Genomic DNA, 24,820 nt, shown 5'->3' with positions numbered 1-24,820 from the left:
GACGTTCCAGCTCTGAAAGTATTCAACTCGGAACCCGCTGGTGGTAGCAGAGGAAGAGGGAGGCCCCACTGCGATGGAAAGATCAGGTGGAGAAGGACTTGGCTTCACTTGTCGTTTCCATTTGGCGTCAGTTGGCACAGAGGAGAAACGACTGGCATGCTTTGCTGAACTCGGCCAAAATGGCTTAGGCGGTTACAGCGCCAAAAAAGAAAGAAAGAACAGGAAATCAACTTAACCTATTAAGAGCCGTTTGCACCATGTCTGGCTAACACTAAAGGCTCTGTTATGCATACTTGGCATTGCTTGAGAGTTGTCACATAAGTAATCTGTTAAATGAGCTTCGCGTGTAAGCTGTTACCCAACGCACAGCATTACATACGTAGAAGTCTGTTGGTTTTTGATTTCTAGTAAAAACACGTACGTAACAGAGCGTTAAAGCTGAAATTAGTCAAGAACGTAAACCTACCGGTACGTAAACCCGAGTCAGCTGACACGATCTGTCTTACCAAAGCGCCATGTAAATGAAAACTCAACACCGCAGAATTTGTCTGTAGTTGTAGCCCGTAGCGCAGAAATCTGCGGAATTTAGATTTTTCCGTGTCAACTGATTTCTCCTTCTTTAGATGGTTGCCAATTCGTCAGTTTTACAGCTGGTAAAAAACATATAAGTTCCTATTCAAAATATGTTTAAAATATTTGAAATTTACTCTTGAATAAGGTTTTTGTTGAAAACTAAGTAGTTTATATTTAGCTACGATCTATTATAGCACGAAAAATTGTAGTTGAAAGGGTAAGTTTATGAAAATGCATTGATGAGTGGCAACAGTGTAGTAAGCAACACTGAGGGCTCCAGTAATGGACAAAATTCTGCGTATACAGACTGCGTTTAAGTATACGTTCTGCGTTCTCGACTAATTTCAGCTTAACTCCCAGTTACACATCGTTATCGACGTTATCGACGCCATACTTATATCAGGGAGTCGATAACGCCTATTATGATGTTTAACTGGGAGAATATTTTTACTGTTGCTACACGGGAGAAGAGGGAAATAAAGTACAAATACCCTCCCTTCTCACTCACTTGCTTAAGCGAAATGTAAAATTTGGAATTTGCATAACAATTGTCTAATTATTTTCTTTTAACTTAAACAAACTCTATGGATTAGAGCACAGTCCAAGCACGGCAACATTCAACTTCGGTTCATGTACTTCTGAAAACAGAGATATTTGAAGTTTTATAAAATGAATAAATTATATGATTTGCCTAGTTACCACAAAACCCCTCGAAAATTACAACAAACCAACCAACCAACCAAAGCCTTATTTTAAGAAATGAAACTACCAATTTTGGTCCAATTGGACCGAAACGGCAACACTGTATTCAACATGCCTTGACCGTAAGGGAGTGCAACACGAACAGCTAATTCAAAGTAATCCAAAAAAGAAGTTTCAATTCATTTGAATAAAGTTTCACTTAATTTGAAAAAAGTTTCATTTAATTTGAATAAAGTTTCATTTAATTTCAATAAAGTTTCATTGAATCTGAAAAAGGTCTCATTTAATTTGAATAAAGTTTCACTGAATCTGAAAAAGGTTTCATTTAATTTGAAAAAGGTTTCGCTTAACATGAAAAGGTTTCATTTAATTTGAAGAGAGATATCGTTAATGAACAGGTTAAAGAATAGAGGTCCTAATATACTACCCTGAGGTACACCTGAGATAGCAACAAAAGGGTTCGAAGCCAAACCATCTACGACAACCGTACATATCCTGTTGTGCAAGTAGGATTTAGTCCACTTTAAAAATTTGGAATGAAGGCCAAAGCACTCCAACTTAGTTATAAGAATTTTGTGGGAAATTTTGTCAAAGGCTTTGGAGAAATCCGTATAAATCGTATCCACCTGCACGCCTCGACGAAAAGCTGCATAAAAGTCTTCAGTGAAGACAGAAAGATTTGTTAGCGTAGATCTTCCTGCAACAAAACCATGTTGATTAGAATAGATCAAATGTTTGGCGTGAAAGTAAAGTTTCTCATTAACGATAGCTTCAAACAGTTTGGCAGCGGTTGATAGTTTTGACATCGGTCTGTAGTTAGAAATATTGGGGCGTATTCTTGTTTTCGTACGAATCGAAAATCATGAAATTTTCCTATCATTTTCTATACAAAATTTCAAATTTTCGATTCGTATGAAATCCAGAATATTCCGCATTATGCATACTACCGCTCTTAACTATTGGGGTGATAGAAGTTCGCTTCCAATCATCGATACAAATTCCAGACGATAAAGATTTGTTGAATAATAATTTCAGCGGTTCCACCATCGAATCACAACTGTTAAATATAATTGCCGAGACCCCATCAGCATCAGTGTGCGAAGAATTTTTTATGTATCTTATCCCTTTAATTATGTCCTCATCGGAAAGAACGAGAGCGCCAAAGCCAAGGGGAGAACACATGGTAGAGGAAAGGTTCCGTCGAATACAATCTAAATCATCGTCGGACACTTCAGTGAATTCCTTATAAAAAACGGTTTTGGGTATGCTTGATGATTTTCTTTTGGAATTAATGTAGCGCCAAAAAAATTTCGGATTATCCCTTACCTCCAGTTCATAGTTCCGAATATACCTTTTGTACAACACTTTGTTTAGCTCATTGAACTCATTTTTAACCGACTTCCAAAAAAGGAAGAGGTTATCAATTCGTCGGAATATTTATATTTTTTTTATGTGTGTTATCGCATAACTCTGGACCACGTCAACCGATTTCGATAATTCTTTTTGCATCGGAAAGGTAATGTCTCAGAGGTGGTCCCATACTGGTTTAGATCCGATCATTGGATCATGAAATATATATCTATATACATACACATTTTTTTTATATGAGAATTGAAGTCTGTTTCTTTTGCTAAAAATTACTTGTTATAGGACACAAATAAGTCATAAAAGCGCTGCTTCTTGGTAGACCTAAATTAAAAAAAAAATTTATTTCGCAAATTCTTTAGCCGTCTTATTTTTGCTATTGGAAGTTGGAACATATTCAATGCACAACTTAGCAATATTGGACTTGAAAAGCAAAGCAACCTGCTACTTCGTTATCGCAAACAGAACTTGCCAATGAAACTCACTAATTGCTGAGTCTAAGAGATTAAAGTCGCAACGAGCGAAGTTGAAAGTAGCTTTATACTAGGTTCACATATAAGTAGATTATCCTCAAGAGAGGAGAAATGCCAGATGTAAAAGTAAACAAAAATGTACTTTAGCAAGGAAAAGAGGTTTGTAAAGGTATTTTTAATAAAATGTTAAGTTAAAATATATTTATATTGCTTATTATAGTATAAAAACGTTACCACGGTGGCACAGAGAAGAAACATAACTTTTCCTTGAGATGTGAGAATAACAAGCACAACAAATTTGACGGCTAATAATCTGCGATTTGCCTGTGTAAACGGGGTGATTAAAAAACGAGCTTTGATTGAGAAAATATTGATATGTGAACATAGTTTTATACTAGGTTCACATATAAGTAGATTATCCTCATTTTCCAGCTTAACACCCTAATCTGTAATTATAACAAGAGATTAGCCATATAAAATTCATCCCTTGTTAATCTGTAATTATAAAATAGTCTCCGATTAAACCGATAATTTTTCGGTGTCCATCCTAGTTTTATCGATTGTTTTTGCAAAAAAGAGGAGAAATGCCAAATGTAAAAGTAAACAAAAATGTACGCTAGCAAGTAAAAGAGGTTTGTAAAGGTATTTTTAATAAAATGTTAATTTAAAATATATTTATATTGCTTATTATAGCAGAAAAACGTGATCACGGTGGCACAGAGAAGAAAAATAACTTTTCTTTGAGATGTGAGAATAACAAGCTCAACAAATTTGACGGCTAATAATCTGAGATTTGCCTGTGTAAACGGGTTGATTAAAAACCGACCTTTGATTGAGATAATATTGATATGTGAACATAGTTTTAGCGTTAGTAGGACCCAGCGAAAATTGAGGTTAGTTATCGATTAGAGAATGATTGGAGAACTAGCCACATTCTCCAATCTCAAACGTCAGAGAACGACTCGAAAAACTATCGAGAATCATAGCGATCTCAACAAAAATGGGACATAGTTCTCGACTCGAGAAAATATTAATTTTCTAATCGAATTATAATGTTGATCTCTAATGGGATTCGAATGTGAATTTTAAACTGCTCTTTTGCTTTAATAAATAACACGCTTTGTTTGTAAAATTTGTGTTGAATGCATTTGCAATAAAATAATAATGCATTATTTGAACTTAAACTTTATTTATGATTCATTCATGTGGAATATTATTACTTATTTACAAATAGTTGAATTTGGGTTGTTTCTCTAATCGTTCTCGAATCGAATTCTAATATAGTACTTTAAAAGCATAAACAGACGGCAGCGTTGATCCGGATCAACTCGGGAATTAACTGCAGTTGATCCGGATTAAGTCCTAGTTAATCCGGATCAACGATTCCGTCTGTTTAAGCTTTAATTTCGTCATCGACTTGAGAATGATTAGAGAATTACCCTAGTTATCTAATGTAGGGCAGAGCTAATGAGGTTTGCTGGCCGCTCTACTTTTGCGCTGTCCTCGTTTGTTTACTCGCTCGCTGGCTGCTCAGCGCGTGCGCTCGTACTTAACGAGTGCTCGTTTGGAAACAGCCTCGTCTGTTGCTCGTGAGTTGCGTAAACTAACGAGCGAGCGAAGGGCTAAAATGAGGCAAATCCGAACCCTGGTTAAGACTAGTATCGCCCCGTTATCGAAATTCGACCACTTCACTTTTTTCACACACTTTTTCATTTTGCCTGGGAAGTTTTTTAGGTCCATCAGCACCTGTTAATCGTCTAGCTCACTTACATATATTTTATGGTGGAGTAATATACATTCTGTTAAACAATTTAAAAATTCATAGATGGTGAAACCAAATCAGGCACCTACCTGAAAATAATACCCTTCGAACAAAAGAAGAATAATTCAAATTGGTTGAGAAACATAGGAGCAGTAGGGAGGAATAGATTTGTATTTTGCAGGTGTATTTCTCTTGATGTTAATAATATGTATTTTGAATTTGAATCTAATCGGACCATAAGTGAAGTTTTTCGGAATAACTCCACTCTTACTCCACCTACTGAAAAAACAAACAAAATGCGCACCTCCCCTTTGAAATACTTTTCGAACAAAAGAAGAATCATTCAAATTGGTTGAGAAACATGGGAGCAGTAGGGAGGAATAGATGTGTATGGGATTTCGTTAGCGTATTAATATATAGATTGTCTTTTCAAATGGAACCATTTAGTTTACACATATCGTCGCCTGGGTAAAAGATTGTCGTAAGCGTCATACGTACGTGCATAACATACGACATTCTTTTAACCAGGCGACGATATGTATTAATAAGGACTAATCAATCAACTACATTGCAATTTTTAAATAAAATTTTTGAGGGATATTTTTATATGTCATCCTGCCCCTGCCCCCCTAAATTCGATCCTGGCGACGCCCATGGAGGAATCATATAAGGAATTATACATTACGAAAGTATACGTATATGCAAATTCGTGTCATACAGCAAGCATTGACTACTTTTTAATGTTTTATTTATTTGTTTTTGAAATTAACAATATATTCCAGAATTTATAATTCGTTTTAATAAATCCACTTTGTACAAAATTTGTTATATACATACAGTATCAATAGCACCCCCATTTCAAAGTGATATTTTTTCCCACTCATGTTTATTTATTTATTTGTAGGAATTTTCAATAAAAATACAGTTCAATTTCCAACAAAACCCATATAAACCCAATATTAAAACTTTGTAGAAAACTTTTTTTTTTTTAAATAAAATTCATTAAATGGATTTAACAAATCTTTTATATTAAAAATGAGATCATTTTATAATATTATTTTTAAGAACAAAAACGAATATAATACCTTCGGAGGGTAATAATAAATAACACAAATCACTTATATAATAGTGATGTACAAACAGTTTTCGTTAAAAATGCGCATACTTTTTAAAAATATTTGTTTCAACACATTTTGCAATAGGACTGCGAAATTATTAAATTTATTATAACTCATATTAATTGACTATAGGTGATTTTAAAGAAGTTGTGGAAATAGCTGATCTCGCCTTATTATAGGTTTTTTTTTTAATTTTTAGCGCCGAGCTCTTAAAAGTGGATTGTGCGATTAAATCCAATTTTAAGAGCTCGGCGCTAAAAATTTAATAAACACCTATAATAAGGCGAGATCAGCTATTTCCACAATTTCTTCAAAATCACCTATAGTGTCTAAATGATTTACATTTCTGTTGTTGCCATATATTGAGCTATTCAACCTCGATAACATACTGTTTGATATTGGAAACGTCATCCTATTTCGAATCTTAGTTTTTGTTGAATTCATTACGGAAAAAACGTGCCCAACAAAGCGTTTGAGTGCGGCAAGGATAATAATATGAATTTACTTATATTTCCAAACATTTTATTGCTTGTTGCGGTTTTCACTCCGTAAGCAATTATCCAAAATTCTTCAGAGTCGAATGGAATGGTTCTGAGAAAAGTTATTCCATGGGAAAGTTAAAAGATTTAAATATTCAGTTTCCGCCGCTCTTCTTTCCTTCAAAGTCAAATAGTGAATTAGCTGGTCCCTGAAACTCGCCCTCTTGTGATTCACACACTTTACTGGTGACAAAATCAAAGCTTTTTTAAAAGTATTTAATTGACTAGGTAATCGTTTCAAAATATCTTGGACTAGGGTGATTAAACATTTCTGACAGTCTTTTAATATGCTTCTTAAGTCAAGTTCATCACGTAGTTCATTAGCCTCTTTTGTAAAATTATCGTAGAAAACTAAGTTTTGTATATTTTTAAAATTGGAAAAAATTTATTTGAAGGGGAAAAATCGCCAAACATCGCCAATGGCGATTTCCTAAATTTTTACGCGCAAATATCAAAAAAAAAAAATCGCCAAATTGGCGCGAAATCGCCAAATCTGGACACTCTGGTCGAAAGTGCTGATCGAACGAATTTTCGTTTAGTATTATGGCGCTCATTCGATAAAGAAAGCGCTATTGAGAATTTCGTTCGTTTAGGTTGTTCACGATAGTATATTTTTCACCGCTGAGAGCTTTGTTTACAAATCGAGCAAACTCAATATTGTGCTTATACATATGTACATATGTAAATATGTGCAAATTAAAATGAAATAAAAAAGCGAGTTTATAAAAACGTGGTAAAAATTAGTACAACGTACTGGCCAGGAGCAGAAAACGTTTAAGAGAGTTTAGGCGTAGTTGGAATATATTTTGACATACAATATATTTAAGAAATTTTGAGATCCAAATCTATTTAAAATATATTAAAACTATAAACAGCTCTATGGTTTTGTTCTCAGAGATCGTGCCAACAAAGTATTGAGATTTCTTTCATAAGTAAAACCAGCCTTTCGAGCTTGTGTTTAGTATTCACGACGTTAGAACTGCATGAAATTAATAAAAATTATTTAAAATTAGTGCCTAGCCGCCAAAAAGTAAGAAAACAAATGCAAAATCATAAATTTTTCACAATTTTCTAGCACTTCTCTACACCAACGAAAGCAAAATTCTTTTCGATAGAAAATTCGACACTCAACGAAATTTTTCTTTCTAGTATGTATCTGTCTTATGTGTTTCCTCTCTTTAATTATATATTTTAAATTAATTGGTTAATGCCGATTGGCGTAAAGTTTATAATAAGTTAAATTAATTTAAATTAAAAGAATTCAAATATGTTGCCAGAAATCGACGAAGCTTTGATGATGAAGAAGATAATGCAGTTTCTTTATTATCAATGAGCCAACCCGGGGAAGAGCTTTTAAACAAATCCAGCAATTTTAAATATTAATATAGTTCTGAAAACAATCTGTAATTTCTTAAAAAATTTCGGTAAACCAACTACTAAAATGTACTTGTACACAAGAGTATTATAACTTTGTTCACATAACGGTTGTTTGTAACAGGCAAAACGAATCGAGATAGATATAGACAAATGTATACATAAATGATCAGAATGAAAAGAGAAATCGATTAAGCGGTGACTATCTGTCCGTCCGTCCGTCCGTCTGTGCACACGATAACTCGAGTAAAAATTGAGATATCTTAACGAAACTTTGTACGTGCACTTCTTTCGGGCGTAGGACGGATGGTATTGAAAATGGGCAAAATCGGACAATAACCACGCCTACTCCCATATAACGGTAGTTTTCAGAAATACGAAAACTGCGACATTTTAGTAACGACAGAAGATTATTCACTCAAAAATGATATTTACAATAATTTTTAGACGAAAAATATGGATATTATAAATTTTTGGAAAATGGGTATAGCCACGCCCACTTACATGTGTATATTTTGGTAACCGTTGCACCAATTACTTCCAAAATTGGCACGGTTGTTGGCCTTGATACAACGTACCAAATGACCGAAAAATTTTAAAATCTGACAATAACCACGCCCACATCCGATACAACGGTAATTTAGAGAAATACGAAATCTTCGATAAATCAGTAAATATTAAAGCTAATTAGTTCAAAGTTAATGCATGTAACAATTCTTTACCAAGAAAAACGCTTATGATAACATTTTGGAAATAGGGCGTGGCATCGCCCACTTATCACATATACATATGTATGTATCTCGGTAACCATTCTACCAATTTGTACCAAGCTCGGTATGGTTATTGTGCTTGTGAACGCGGACAAAAATTACGGCAGCTTTTCATATAACGGTAAATTTCAGATATGCTTGAAACTTCAATATTTCGAAATTTAAGGATGCTAATTTACTCAAAATTTATACACCCCGGCTTACCATGTAGCGGTAGCTTTCGGAAAGGTGAAAAACATATATTTAATACTTGCGCCGGGTATTTAATGTTCGGCTCCGCCCGAACTTAGACTTTCTTACTTGTTTAATTTTGTACGTTTAAAAAAAAAAAAAAATAAACTTTCAAAATCAAAAAAACTATATACTTAGCATAACACGTACGTTTACCTTTTCATGTGGTCAAAATCCAATGCATACTATATATAATATCTGTTCAAACACAATATTTGACTGCAACTTTTTTATATACACATGTATATTGGTTTCTCTACATTTGTGCTTGAATCGCTATTTTAAATGACTCGCTTTTTTTATTGTGTGGTCCCCAATAGCCGTTGAATCCACAATACCCTTCGTTCCGCTAATTGCAAGGAAAACCAATGTTCCACCGTTAGGCTATTTCAATAAACAAGTTTTACGGATATCTTAAATTTGTTTTTGTTATTTATGTCATTTTAACAATTATCGTCAACAACTTTTACTGAGCTTGAGGCCGTTTCTAATGAAAAAATGTTGTGGAAAAACAACAATAATTTACTCATAGGTACGAGTTATAGCTACTATTTCGGAGATCACCACATCTCCTCGTCAGACTTCTTCACCGCGGTCACTGGGACAAGAATCACTTGAAACGACCTCAAGCTCAATAAAAATTGTTGAGATCTTAAAATATTTTTTACCATTATTTACTTAAACTAAATGATGGCAAATTTTTATGAGGGGTAAACCCTCAAAATCCCCCCTTGCGGCCGTGCCTGTGTGTTACAAATATATTACACATTAATTTTGCTTACGAGCTTTTTTAGCTAAAAATATCAGCACTTCACTTTACTTGACTTGCTCACACTCCAATGCAAACTAATCTTTGATTGCACATACATACAGTGACTCAAACAAATGACCACGTATTGATTTTCTTCAAATATTCTTAATGTTTTTCGAAATTTTTTTTTTTGTTATTTTCATATAAAAATATCGTCTAAGCTTTAACCAAAACCGCGTAAATAACAGTTTCAAACTTTATACAAAATTTAGGAAAATTCAACAAATTTTCTTCAAAATTTCAACTTTTTATTCTGAATTTATAGAAGATTTTTGGGTATGCAGTTTTATAGCCCATACAATTTTAGTCTAATGACGTGCAAGTTTCAAACGGCTAAAAAACCGCGTTGCTTTTAGAGATTTTTTTTGGAGGCTACTTTTCCGGGGTTTTTAATATAACAAGCGCAATTTACAAAAACTTGCGTATTTTGAAATTTTGTTGCTGACGGTTTCCCGCGTTTTATTTCATAAGAAATTCATACTTACATACAATTCATACTCAAAAATAATACGGGCCGATCACGTGGCCCGCTCGATCGCCAGACCTGAATCCATTAGATTTTTTCTACTGGGGCTGTCTTAAGGACAAAATTTATTCAAAAGCAATTCAAAACGAAGAGCATTTGCGGGAACAAATAAATGGAGCTGCTGCTGAGATAGCCCAATTGAGTTTAGGATCTCTAAAAGCGTATTTTCTTAAAAGGTGCCGAGCTTGTATTAGAGTAGAAGGTCGCCAATTTGAGCATATTTTATCAATAAATGAATAAATTTCTCTTCAAACGACTCATGTATATTTTATTTCACGTGAATCCATGCTTCACAAAAAATATTGATAGATATATATATATATATATATATATATTGTTATAGACTCTAGTCCGAATTCCGGTAAGTAACACAAAATAATGTCAGGAGCAGGTAATAATGTACCTTTGTACTATTTAGCATGTCATTTGACGGTAACAAGAGCAAATTCAATTTAAATCTATTAAATACATTCTAGCGTGTCTCAGTCCTTTACCCACAAAAGCGGCTATAACTTTTTTTTTCTATTCAAAACAGTAAGTGTGGCACCTTTCTGAAATCTTTATTAAATTAGCAATTTTTTTATGTAATGTAAAGTTATAGCTCAGTACATTTTTTTTTCACCCGAGATAGTCAAAGTTGGGGAAGAAAATATCAAAAAGTTAAAAATCTAGAAATAGTCCTAATTTTATGATGGTTCCTTAATTTATTTTAACTACATTGCATTTGAGTATGGAGAGGCAACTATCTGGAAGTATTTTACATAAAAAATGTACTAAGTATTGCCCGGTTTGTAGTTGCAGTTAAAGAAAACACATGAAAAGGCACGATTTTTTTTAAATTCGAAAAAATGTAAATATTTCAAAAACGGTGACACTTTTACCTGAAAATTTTTTGTTTATCAGTGAGCTCACCCCCCCACCTACCTTGCCCTAAAGTTTGGCACGTTACTTCTGGGACACCCTGTATGTACATACTGATGATAACGGTACTAAGAATGTAAGAGTTTTGCATATGAAAACAAAACAGAAGGTATGGAAGGTTCAACGGATGCCACTATCCAATTCCTATATAGAATTGCTCGCTGATTTCTAAAATCGAGCTAATGAGCACGAAAGAATGTTACTCATTCGCCATGTACTCCTGAGTAACACGCTTTTCTCCTCATATTTTATAAAAAAAATCTATGCGAATTTTCATTTGACCACTTATTACTTCTTTATTTATCTATCGATTTTCTTCATTAGTAACTTGAACAGGCTTTAACACAAATGCAAAGAATGTACGCTGAATATTTTATATAAAAATTCCTTTCGTGTTAATGTTTGATTACACAGGTTTACAAAAAAAAAAAGCTTATGGATATTAAACCAAACCTATATATCCCTATGTTATTCGACACGCTGAATGCGAATCCGAAGTCCGTTGGTCTCCACCAGGGTTGTTGCGAATATTCGCATTGGCATTCGCAACTGCGGAGCTTCCGCATTAATTTTAACATTCGCATTCGCTTTCGCATTCGCAATAATCAATGCGGAGCTTTTGCGAATGCGAATATTTTGCAAGTGGACCGATAAAACGTATATATGGCAAAAAAATAACATATTGTAGCCAATATTTTTGCCTGTGGCCGTAGGAGTATTTTTGTAACAAATCTGGTCAAATGTCATATTTATCAACTTTGATAAAAATGTCTTTAAAATATTATTTCTTAAGCTATATAACCGAGCTATCAATGGGCAGCCATAAAAGTTCCCACTTCTACTTGACCTTTGACGAACGTCAAAGTTTGACGAACGTCAAAGAGAACATAGTCCTTTTATAATATAATTTTTCTGTGCTTTAAATATCTGCTTTGGGTTCTTTCTTTATTATGATTTTTTTGGACCAATCTTAAAAAAAAACTACACAAAAGAAGAAAGTGTACACTGTAATTCTTAACAAAATTTTCGTGATTTGCTTTTGATGTTATAGGCGGCATACACGGTGCGTCTGACTCGTGAGTCGGTTTGGATGTGTTTGTGAAAATAAATATGTGTTAGTTACACCAACATGACTCCCGGCATGACTCTGAATGATTCAACTGTGTGTAGTCGAAGGCGAGTCAACACGTACACAAATGATTCGCGAGTCAGACGTACCGCGTATGCCACCTATTACATTTATTCGTTTGAATAATTTCAAATGGGGCTCTTTGGGGAATTTATTTTTAGCAAAATTTTAAAACCAGTAGTTTTGTTTAATTGTTGGATAATATTTTTTTCATAGGGATATACATTGGATTCTTGGCTAAAAACTTCTGTGGTAAACCTGTCTCTTTTTTGCTATTTAAAGTCAAAGAGTAAAAGCATAAACAGACGGCAGCGTTGATCTGGATCAACTCGGGAATTAACTGCAGTTGATCCGGATTATGTCCGAGTAAGCTTTTAAGCTTTTAGCTCCTTCAATAGGGATTTCTAGTAGAAATGATCAACGTCTAACTACAAAGAGAATCGATGCTCAAATAATTAAAATGCTATAGGTCTGACCTTTAATTAGATAAGAATTACGAAACTATCTGTTACTCAAATGCTTATAAGAAAACGGGGTGCTTAAAAAAAAAATAACAATATTCTGATCCGATTCGGCTGGCAGCCACGACTTTGAAAACAGAATTTTGTTCAAAAATAATAATCTATTTTCCATATCCATCTATTTAGCTCGCTATAAGCACAAATTTTTCAAAGCAGACGCAGAAGAAAGTATTAAACATGAATTACAAAAACTAAAATCGAAAAGTGCTCTAAAGTTACAAGTTCTCCAAATTCTGAAACAACATGAAATATGTATCTGGTTTGGCTTGTAAGCGCTGTTTAAACAACGATCTCGCCATTATGCTAGATTCTAATTGTTTTTTAAAAATACTTGACGTCCGCGTTCGCATTCGCATCCGCGGATGTTAGCTGTTAGATATTCGCATCCGCATTCCATCCGCGGATGTCTAAAATTCCACATCCGCAACATCCCTGGTCTCCACCACGTCAGGTTCGTGGTCAGTTGAAGGTCAAGTAGGGAAAAATTCATTGAGTAAACCTGAAAATTCATATACATAAGGTTTTACATTCGCTGAACCCGAATCCGAGGTCCGTTAACCTCCATAATGTCAGCTTCGAGGTCATTTGAAGGTCAAATAGGACATAAAATTTATTCAATAAAAATTAAAAAAAAAAAATGTTTTTGTTGTGACTGAAACCGAGTATGGAGGTCCCTTGATTCCTCAAGGTCATCTGGAGGTCATGCCAAGGTCATCCCAAGGTGAAATTCCGATGAATTTTATTGAATTTTCAGGTTTATTCAATGAATTTTTCCCTACTTGACCTTCAAATGGCCACGAACCTGACGTGGTGGAGACTAGCGGACTTCGGATTCGCATTCAGCTTGTCGAATAACATAGGTTTGGTTTAATATGCATACACTTTTTTTTTGTAAACCTGTGTTATTTTAAATTTTTTTATCAAAAAAAAAAAAATTATTATTTGTTAAAGAGAAATTACTTATAAGTTTAAGCAAAAACGCGTTAAAATGTCCCACTGTCACTGGCTTATATCAATTATTATTAGATCCGATTGATTAATAAGTTTTGTTTATAATAACCATCATTTACACCGCTGATCCACTAATCCCTGCGGTTAAATTGTAATTTAAAAATATATATTTTTTTTAGTCCACGTGGACGAATCGGTATTGAGAAATCCCTTTGAATTATTTATATTTTTTTAAGCTATTAAAGTAGAAGGCTTTGTTTTTGTGCACAACCCATTGCTGGGGCGGGGATGGTTTCGCAACCAAATACACGGCTATATAGCGAGCCGCTTGCTCCAAGACAGACACCCGCTTGCAGCCGCACCTACTGGTGAACAGACGCTGCACACTTCAGTGAGCCCTTAAACCGAATAAGTCGTAGTAGCCCCACCGAAGCTCCCTCTCTTTCTGCTGCCGTGATGCAAGGCTCTAATCGGATTGGTTACTGCATCTCGAATATGGGTTGCTCACGTTGCCCAGAGAGCACGAACGAGGACGCAAGAGTCGCCAACTACCGCGAGATCAGCCTTCTAAGCATAGGTCTTATCGAGCGTATTGTGTGAAAGACTAAAGCCCACCGTCAATGAACTGATTGGGCCTTATCAGTGTGGCTTTAGACCTGGCAAATCCACCATAGACCAGGTATTTACAATACGCCAAATCTTGGAAAAGACCCGCGGGAAAAGGATCGACACTCACCACCTATTTGTCGACTTTAAAGCCGCTTTCGGCAACACTAAAACGAGTTGCCTATACGTCGCTATGTCTGAATTTGACATCATCGCCAAACTGATACGGCTGTGTAAAATGACGTAAAATCACGTTCTCTAACGTTTGATATTGGAGAATGTGGCTAGTTCTCCAATCATTCTCTAATCGATAACTAGCCTCAATGTTTGCTGGGTAGGTGGGTCTGGTTAAAAGCACACACCACTTTTTTCTGTGCTATGTACAAAATGTACTTAAATATGTATATACTAGCTATTATTCTGATCTTTTTGTTTGCCTGGAAAACTTATTTTAAGTATAAAAACCAGCAAAAACATTTATTTACTACCCTTTTCTTAAATGGTAGGAAAGAAGCTTTTTTGATAGGATTTTAAACCAGCTCTTGGTAGGAAAGAAAGTTTTTCAGTGGTAACCCTGATAAGAAGAAGAAGAAGAAAGTAGAAAGACGAAATTTAAGGATGTGCTCGTGTGTATATTGATCCTTAACCTATAATCTTTTCGAAAATAAATACTGCAAATTTGCAAGGCTACGCAAGGACTTCTTCAATACCTACTATTTTTTCTTATGCCCCAAAAAATAGTCAATATTTTTCAATTCTACAGAATTTTATCTTTCATGTGGTACCCATATTGTTATTCTACACTGCACCGATTTTTTTACAAAAGTTTTGGAACTAATCATATCTTAGAAATTTCAAAGTCCTTTAAAAAAATCCTGAGTCAAAGAGGAAAGCTAAAAACACAATTTTATTATATTGGCTCCTAGTTTTGTGGGTATATCGACTGTTTCGCGTGTTTTTAATTTGTTTTTGTGTTTGTTGCAGAGTGTACCAGTTTTTTTTTTTGGCGGGCAGGGGGTCGAAAATGTCTATTGCATCATCAAAGCTGTCGTCGAATTGGAAACGTCGCCAACCCTGTAACCACTAATCGCATTGATTCAGGGTGGCGTTCCATATTTCTCATTAACTAAAGTTCCCTCGGTGCACCTGCGTTCAGGTCCCGCTTCTTGACTCTAAGTAAGTAATCTGCATATTTAGCTATGTTCTTACAGTAAGTTTCGCAATGTAGCATGGCTTGGATGACGTTATCTGGGTTAATTGGTCCTACAAGGTCTTGCAGATTATTGCGCTCGGTTTCCCATCTTTTACATCTGAAAAAATGTGCTCGGCATATTCTTCTTCTGCGTCGCTGTATATGCATGACGGCTCCTCGGCTTTTCCCATTCTATACAAGAATTTTCGAAAGTAACCATGCTCAGACAGCATTTGTGTGACGTAATAGTTAATTTCGCCATGTTCTCTTTGGGTCCACAGTTTTAGGTCTTTTATTAGCCTAGCCGTCCATCTGCCGCGGCTTTCGTTTTGTAACCTATCTTGCCATAGTCTTAGTGTCTCGTCTCTTACTCTTTCCCTTTCGTTGTCACTTGGATTCGTTTGCGCCTTAAACTCCCACATTTTCTTGCGTTCGGCTGCTAGCAGGTCAATGGGAACCGTTCCGCTTAAACTAGTATTGCCTCGCCGGACACTGTACGGCACGCAGAGGATACTCTTAAAGCTGCTGTGCGATGAGCTCTTGAAAGTATCTTGCAACGGTTATTTTTCTGTAGGGTGTCAGCCCAGATCTCCCCTCCGTATAGCAAAATATTCAAGGTTGTGGACATTCGAAGTTTTCTTTTACTTTGGGTCGGTCCACCAATATTGGCCATTAATCTGCTTAGGTAAGCCGTTACCTTTGCTGCTTTTGCGGCTACGTGCTGCATTTGTGCCTAATACGTAAGCCTGGGGTCTAGCCTTACGCCTAAGTACTTTATTACTCTTTGCGTCTTTAATGTAATGCCGGCCAGTTTCATGCTTACTTCTAAGGGAATACGCTTCTTGGTTAGGAGTATTACCTCGGTTTTCTCTGCTGCAAGTTTAAGACCGTGTGAGTCGATCCATGCCTGTGTTCTTATCATAGTCTGGTTTAATTTGCGACGGGCGTCTTCGGTGTCTCTTGCGGTGATCACTGCGGCAATGTCATCAGCGTAGCCTACTAAATATGTGTCATCATTAGAGCTCAGATATTTATGCAAGTGATTATTTTGTTTAACATCACAGAAACTCCGGACCTGGGTAGAAACTCATTATAGGGGAAGTGGGTTAATTTGGACCTATTATGTTTTGCATATTTTCACATATTTTGCATGTTTGCATATTATTTGCATATTTGCATATATTTGTATATATTTTGTATATTTTTGTATATATTTTGCATATTTTTGTATATATTTTGCATATTTCCTATAAATACATTATTATAAGCATGTCACATTGGTGGCAGCTCTTGTTAACTCCGCACGCGACATACTGACCTACTTCTGCCTCAATAGTGATGACCAGCTACGCCAGCATAGAACAAATCTAATTTATTTGTGGTATGTAGGCAAGTGCAAGCGATGCTGTGAAAATCTTTTGCAAGTTCGCCAACTAAAGCTCAACACCTTCTTTAAGTACAATAGGTAGGATGCCATTCGGCCCGGGCGATTTGAGACTGTCAAAAGACTCAATAGCATATCTTAGGGCATCTTCATTAGCCACATTTCTGGCAACAAACCAGTTTTACCTTGACACTGTGGTTTTCGCATACCCTCCCTCACCAGTCGAGGGAGAGGAAGGTGAAACCATCACCTGATTTCCACGAAATTGAATCTCTAGAAGAACAGAGAGTTCTCCGTTAAAAAGCCCTCAGGACTGTTGAGTGAACGCAGCTTTGTGGTTTGGTCCTTCTTCAGAACTTTTACCAGCCTAGCCGTTTGACTCAAGTTTAAATCCCGCTGCAGCCCTCTTCGTAGAGCGAATTGTACTACTTTCCCGCGGCACGGAATCCGCTCTCCCATTCATAATTTTATCTTTGATTTGTAATTGGCACAACAGTGAAGTCTGTTCCCCTTGTGAGCGGTATTCTTTGCTCCATAGCTTTGAGCCAATCCCAGTTAGCTTGGGAGAGGCATTTCACCACAATGGTTCCATCTCTCTCTTATGAACGAGCATTCGCTACAGTGCCGGAGGCAATGACGGCCCGGATCAGCGTTTAATTTCCGGAATAGTCATCTGCCGAGTCTAACCCGCCCTCCCCATTACGGCAATGAGCAGAGGCCTGTTACAAGCTCACAATAAGTTGCTCGGGACCCAGATCTCCAGACGTAGTTGCGTCGAATAGCGAGGACAGTTCTCCCTCGACCGACCCTTGCCTCACTTCTACCCTTGGCTTGAGGCAAGCGTTTCGTGGCGCCAGAGATCTGTCTGGATGATCGGAATTGGGCAATGCCACACCAGTACATTGGTGTCTGTCACCACAGGTTTCCTTCTCTTGCAACGTTCGCAAGCAGATTTGGATGTTGGTACATCCATCAAGGTCCCACTGGCTTCTGGAGTAACCTCCGTAGACCTGGGCCGTTCTGGGCTGTGGAAAGAGGACCAACTCCGTCATTGGAGGGTAGTTGGCAGCGAGCTGCTTCTCAACCTGCATCCCCTGCAAGAGATTGGTCCTCTTCCGACTCTGAAGAAGAGAGGATTGGCTTTTTCTCCCTACTCTCGTCCAGGATGCGCTCCTGGTCTTTGACGTTAAGGACTTTGGCAATGTTTGGGGCCGCAAATGCGGATGATTTCCCACAGATACTACTAAAGTAGCTTAAAGGGTTAACTAAGTACAAGTTGTTAATAAATTTGAAGATATGCGTTTAACAAAACTTGTTTAATTTTCTCTGAAATCTTAATAACATGGACACTAGTTCGAACGGCTTTGGTCTTGTTTCCTAGGTGTTATTTAAATTGTTGCATAAAGATCTTTTTTAGCATATCTAACTATGTGTTTTTATTTTAATTTTTTAGTACATTTTGCATAGTTCTTGCATATTTGTTGCATATATTTTGCATACGTTTTGCATATATTTTGCATATTCAATTTGCATAAAAATCCGAGCTCTAGTCATCAGGCATCTCAAGGTTTAATATTCCGTCGTAGCTGACGTTCCATAGGTCTGGCCCAAGAATGGAGCCTTGTGCTGCGCCCGACGTGATCGTAATTTGTCGGAGTCCATCGGTGGTATGGTACAATAACTCCCGGCCTTCTAGGTAGCTTCTGACCATGAGTCTAAGGTACGTGGGTATGTTGTAGACTTCTTCTAGAGTTTTCTATCTGTGTCCAGCATACAGAGTGGTCGATACGCTGATGGTGAGTCAAGGTTTCCCTTTCCTTTGGTGATTAAGTCGAGGTGCGGCCTTTTCCCCTGATTCCGAAAATCAAGGTTATTTTTAATTTTATGGTACCGTTTTTGAGATATTTGCAATTTACCGTTTTTGCAAAAAAAAAAAAATTGGGTCCACTTAATCATATATATCTCAAGAACGAATTAAGCAGCGGTTTGAAGCTTTTAAAAGGTAATAAAATTTTCTATAAACTGTGCATACAACACTTTTTGCTAGGCCCTGTAGATTCAAAGATAACGAACAATCATTACCGATTTTTTAAATTTTTTTTGTAAAAATATAAAAAAAATTGTACTTTGCGGCGAAGGATCTCGAAAACCTTTCATCGAAGAAAATCGATGCAAAACTACGTAAGTTATAAGCGATCAAATAAAAATACCCAGGTTGCGCAATTTCAACGTATACCTCAAAACGTATGTATGGTATAAAGAAGAGTGAAATATCTAGCTATGCTCTGTTTCTATTGAGTTAAAAGTTCAATTTATGAATGAAATTACCCATATTTTTAACTTTTTTTTTAAATTTATTTATGTTTATACTATATTCTAACAATCTTTATCTTAATTTGATTTTACTATGTTGTCGAAATAATTATGTGTTCTACTTTGACGCTTATTCAGTTTAGGATCGGTTTCTCTTATGAGAAACCAGCAGTAATCACCCATCATTGCGACGTCCCAGAATCCTTGATATCGATTCTCAATTAATTTCATTTGCTGATGAAACCTTTCGCCATGTTCATCACTTTCGTCGCCAAGATTTGCCGGAAAAAAGCTCAAATGTGAGTGGAGAAAGTGAATTTTTAAAGACGTATTTACGCCCATTTTCGCATAATTATTGATTAGGTCGTTCACTATCTGCTCGTAGTTAGGGCTTTTGTGTCTACCGAGAAAAGACGCAACGACCTTTTCAAAGGATTCCCACGCTGCTGCCTCAACTGATGAGAGTAGTCCTTTGAATTGATTATTGTTGATCAACTTTCTTATTTGTGGTCCAACAAAAATACCTTCCTTTATCTTGGCTTGAGAAATATCTGGAAAAACTGTTTTCAAATAGTCGAATGCTTCGCCTTCTTTGTCCAAAGCCTTAACAAAGTTTTTAATGAGACCGAGCTTGATGTGTAAGGGTGGAAGTATGATTTTCTCTTTCTTGACAAGAGGGGTGTATTTGATGTTATCCACACCAACGGTAAACTCGACTCTTTCCGGCCAATCCTTTCTGACGTAGTGGTCCTTACGAGCTCGGCTATCCCACTTGCAGAGGAAGCATCAGTGCTTGGTGTAGCCACTTTGTAGACCGCATAGCATTGCAACGACTTTGAGATCAGAACATATTTTCCAATCATGCTCTTCATATTTGATAAATTTGAGTATTTTTTGCATTTCCTCGTAGGTTTCCTTTGTATTTACTGCATGTGCAATCGGGATAGAAGGCTTTTTGTTACCAATATGCAATAATACAGCCTTCAAACTCAGTTTATTGCCGTCTATGAACAATCGCCACTCTTTTGAATCATATGTTTGACCAAACTCTTTGAATAAACCAGGGATGTCGTTGCAGTAGCATATAACTACTGTCTTTCTTGGTATAGTGTTTGGAAAATGGTTCGTGACGAGTTCTACTATATGTCACCTTAACATCGGATGACACAAATTTAAATTGTTGCATACGAGAAGTGTGGATCTCGGCCTTTTCCTTGGATAGTTCCAAATCTCTTATCCAATCATTAAGTTGTGCTTGTGACAGAACGTTTCTTTCGTTTTCCATGCGAAATTCAGTACAACTTGATCCCCCGCACTCAGATGTTACTGTTGACAATGGAACTGGATCCGCAACTGCCGTTGAATGTAGTACTGGTAATGTCACTGTAGGTACGCTAGCATAGGTTACTCCTCTTGATCTTCCAACGCCAAGTACTTTTGTTTGACAAATATAACACTCTATTGAATGGCAAGTAGGTTCTCTCCATATCATTGGTGTATCAAATTTTGTTTGTTGTCCTGATTCCCACTGAATCAATTCTACTCGACACGATGTACACAAAGTGTTCGGTGTCCATGGTTTTTCAGCATTTTTAGGCTCAATTCCAAAATACTTGGAGTATAAAGTTTTGATATGATCTGAGAACACTCGTCGTCGCCTTATGATAGTATATTGGCCACACATGAAACAGAACATATCTGGATCCTTATTACACTCAAATTCTCGCGTCCTTTTACTCATTTTATTTTTTTTAATAAATCACGGTTTTGAAATTAGACTTATGAACTGAACTATCTCCGGCGAGCCTTGAAGATGTTATGAAGTTTCAAAGCGCATTAACTCATATTTATACTCGGAACAAGAATAAAATTGAAAAAATCAAATCTTACCTAGACAGAAAGGTTCCTTTTTATAACAAGCCGGGAAAAGAAAATACTACCTGTTTTAGATGTAGGCTTTAGAAATTTTCTGTGTCTTATAATTTTGAAAATCTACCTGCATACTTACCCATAACTGACGGAAATACATGTTTATAACTACATGCCTACAGCAGGTTTCGAACCCAACCACTCTTCCTTTCGATGCAACCACTCTACCTACTATAATACAATTCGAGTATTAAAAGTACTATTTGATTTATTTAAAGAAAAAGTGTTATCATTGTTATGGTGTTATTCGTTTATCCGGATAATATCTCACTTGCACTTTATACCTTTAATATATCTGTGTTCATATGGAAAAGTAGCTTATGTCGAAAGGTTGGCTTTAGTATAATGCGGCATTCCCTTTATTCTTTAAACGACAAGGAATTTTTTGATGAGACTTAATAAGAATATTGACTTGCTAGTATCGGAACTACTTCTTGCACGTTTATTTGCCAAAAGTTCTTCAACGGCTCAGCGCCAGTGAGTCATTCGCAATCGTATGCTGCGAATGCCGATTTATACTAAAGCCAGCCTTTCGACATAAGCTACTTTTCCATACGAACACAGATATGTATGTATGTATAGGTACATACATTGAAGTTGCGCAACCTGGGTATTTTTATTTGATCGCTTATAACTTACGTAGTTTTGCATCGATTTTCTTCGATGATAGCTTATTTTTTTGTAATACAACAGAGCTTAGGGAGAAAAAAAAATCTGCAAAAAAATAAAAGGTTTTCGAGATCCTTCCCCGCAAAGTACAATTTTTTTTATATTTTTACAAAAAAAATTGAAAAAATCGGTAATGATTGTTCGTTATCTTTGAATAACCTTGATTTTCGGAATCAGGGGGTGATTTTACATAAGAATTTCATAACGGCGTTTCTGGTAAAGAGAAAAAGTTGAAATTTGTGGTCCAGTGTATTTAGAAGCACTTGAGGGCGTTCTGTGGCGATTATTTTTAGAACTTCTGCTGGAATGCCGTCTGGGCCTGGTACTTTCTTGGCCTTTATTAGTGGCGGACTTGAGCTCTTCTGCGGTAAATGGTGGTATTTCTTGAGGAGCGATGATAGGCTCCATTTCTTGGGTTAATGCCTCATGCGTGGGAAAGAGTTCGCTTACTATATAGTCAATTTTTTGAGCGCTAAGCTCTGGTGGTTTTGCCATGGCCCCAAGTTTTTTCATTGCCACCTTGTATCCGAGACCCCAGGGATTTCTGTTTATATCCTCACACAGTTCTTTCCACTTTCTGTCCTTGCTGGCCTCTATTGCTCGTTTGAGTTCTTTTCTAGCAGCTTGGTATAGTTGTGCCTCTTCAACTGCAGCGCTTCTACGCCTGGCCCTGGTGTAAGTACGCCTCAGGTGGAAGCACGTTCGTCTTAGTTGAGCTATGTTTTCCGTCCACCAATATGCAGGTGTTTTGTGTCGATTGCTTCCAGTTGTCGGCATCGCTTTGGTACAGGCTCTGGAGATCATTTTCATTGTAGTCTCTACTATTTCCATTGCGTTATTGTAAGAGGATTCTTCTGAGCCATGCGCATCTATTTCAGATAGTGCTTCACTATTTAATTTCGAGACATTCCATTTGCGAGTGCTACATTGCATCTTCTTTCGTAAACCATCGTTTTTGGAGTCTATTATAAAAGAGATGTATTGGTGATCGCTACCAGTGTAATCTTCCAATACTTTCCATTCCTTTATGGTGCCTGCTATGCCTTCTGATGCTAGTGTGATGTCTGGCGTGGTTTCCTCGCATCCTGGTCTTCGGAAGGTTGTTGCTGCGCCAGTATTGAGCACTATAAATTCGAGTCGAGCTGACATTTCTAGCACGCGTTTGCCTCTGGAGTCCGTGTTTGGCATCCCCCACTCCGTGGCTCTTGAGTTTAGGTCTCCTGCCATCAGAAATGGTCCTTCCAAGTTCATGGCCGTATCTTCGATATCGTCGAGTTTATCTTGGAAGTCTTGTATGCTATCGCTTGGTGTCAGATCTGGCCCAGGCGAAGCCGTTTCCGTGTCCTTTTTCAGAGATGTGCATGCTGCTTTGGGGGGGTACCCATATAGCAGCGGTGCCCCTGCTGTCTTCTATCCAGATCCCGTTTTCTTTTTTCTTATACTCTTCGCTTATGATTATCTGTGTCAGTAGCGCGTCAGCCGTTTTACTTCTGTGCATGTTGGCTTGCAGGACATTCATTTCTTGGACCAGTTTCTATATACTGAGCATCTAATGGAGCTTGGGATGTGATCCAGCTCAGTGTATTTGGAATCAACGAGGATGTGCCCAACCAATGCCCGGCATGTGGAGAGTCGCCACATGACTCCCGGAACCTCTTCACATGCCCTGAGAATCCCACTCAGCTAACGCCCCTGTCCCTATGGACAGCCCCTTTTGGAAGTAGCAAGCTTCCTGGGCCTCCCCCTAGCTGAAATAGACGACAACGTTGATGGATGAACCGCCCCGAATGGGGCTTAGTAGCCGCTACAACAACAACAGCAGTGTATTTGGCTTCCGAGCACAGCAGCATTTTGTTGGCTTATTACACTCTTTTAGCTTATGACCTGGTTGACCGCATTTTATACAGAGGCCTTGCCCTCTTCTGTTTGGGCCTTTGCAGCCCCCGATTAGATGGCCAGGGCCAAAACATCGAAAGCATCTCTTGCAGTTTTCTTTGAGTCGCACTCTACAGTTTATACAGCCGATTTTGATCCTTGCTTGCTTTATTATTATATCAGCTTTTTCTTCATCGAGCGTCACGAAGGCCCTCACCTGTTCTCTACTGTTGGGAGCGGAGTGTTACAGTTTAACTGCAGGGATTAGTGGATCAGTGGTATAAATAATTATAATTATACATGTAACTTATTAATCAATTTTAGTAAATCACTGTCCTTTCAAAACGCCACCTTAGTAAAACACATCGGACATAATTGATATAAGCCAGTGACGGACCCCATTCGTCCCACAACAGTCGGGTTTTCGTAACCGGAACAGCCCAGATATCTGTCTGTTACAACTACAACAACGAGGTGCAACCATCCCAACACTTCCTCTTAGGCTATCTGCACACTTGTCGTCCAATCATAGTTGCGTTATCGTCTCGCCCTGAAATTTTGAGCCGAGCACATGCATTTCAAAGGAGATCTGCACACTTGTTATCGGCTAGTTATAGGCATATCGTAGAAGATGCAGAAACGGATAAGTACGGCACTGTCGTTTTCTAATCGTTGTGCACGCATTGTTTGTTTACTTTTTATGGGGAAAAATTAGTGAAAAAGTTAATATTTGCATTAAAATTGTATAAAAATTAGTATTTTTTGCATAAAATCTGTGGAAAATATTAAAAAGTGGATAATTGCATTAAAAATCAATAAATGTGAGCGTTTTAACTATAAAATATGACGAAATTGTAAAAAGTCTCTGTGTGCATGCACAAAACACATTTCAGGAAAAGAAAAGAAGAGATATTACTGAAAAATGATGTCTAGAATTGTTGCAGCACAGTCTATATTTTAAAAATTGCAGGTTTTTGTAAATGTTTCGCGAAAATATCAACCAGAAAAAGAGAAAATACCTGCTCCAAGTGAATTTTTAGACGCCAAATGAATTGAAATATCACGACCGAGTGTGCGAAAGTGTAG

The 24,820-nt window shown here is 36.9% G+C and overlaps 2 protein-coding genes across 2 annotated transcripts in view; one reads left to right on the top strand and one right to left on the bottom strand.

Moving 5' to 3' along the window:
- LOC118738754 (transcription factor mef2A) overlaps positions 1–24,820 on the top strand; it is a 54,207-nt gene that overhangs the window by 23,476 nt on the left and 5,911 nt on the right.
- Positions 1,156–23,008, bottom strand: LOC118740030. The gene is made up of 2 exons (XM_036471527.1): positions 22,186–23,008; positions 1,156–1,211 (listed from the first exon to the last, which is right to left on the bottom strand). Exons 1-2 carry the CDS (start codon positions 23,006–23,008, stop codon positions 1,156–1,158), a joined length of 879 nt encoding a protein of 292 aa, XP_036327420.1.

The sequence above is a fragment of the Rhagoletis pomonella genome, unplaced genomic scaffold (assembly GCF_013731165.1).
Source record: "Rhagoletis pomonella isolate Grant_MI unplaced genomic scaffold, Rhpom_1.0 Rhpom_scaffold_00005, whole genome shotgun sequence".
In the NCBI taxonomy this organism is placed as follows: domain Eukaryota; kingdom Metazoa; phylum Arthropoda; class Insecta; order Diptera; family Tephritidae; genus Rhagoletis; species Rhagoletis pomonella.
Note: the sequence above shows the minus strand (reverse complement) of the source record. Positions and strands in the feature narration are given on the sequence as shown.

Excerpts from the sequence above, each read along its gene's own strand:
- LOC118740030 (XM_036471527.1), bottom strand. The coding sequence starts at position 23,008 with ATGTCAGCTCGACTCGAATTTATAGTGCTCAATACTGGCGCAGCAACA. Across the intron at positions 1,212-22,185 it reads CACTAATAAAGGCCAAGAAA|AAGTACATGAACCGAAGTTG; the intron begins GTACCAGGCCCA and ends CTCTGTTTTCAG.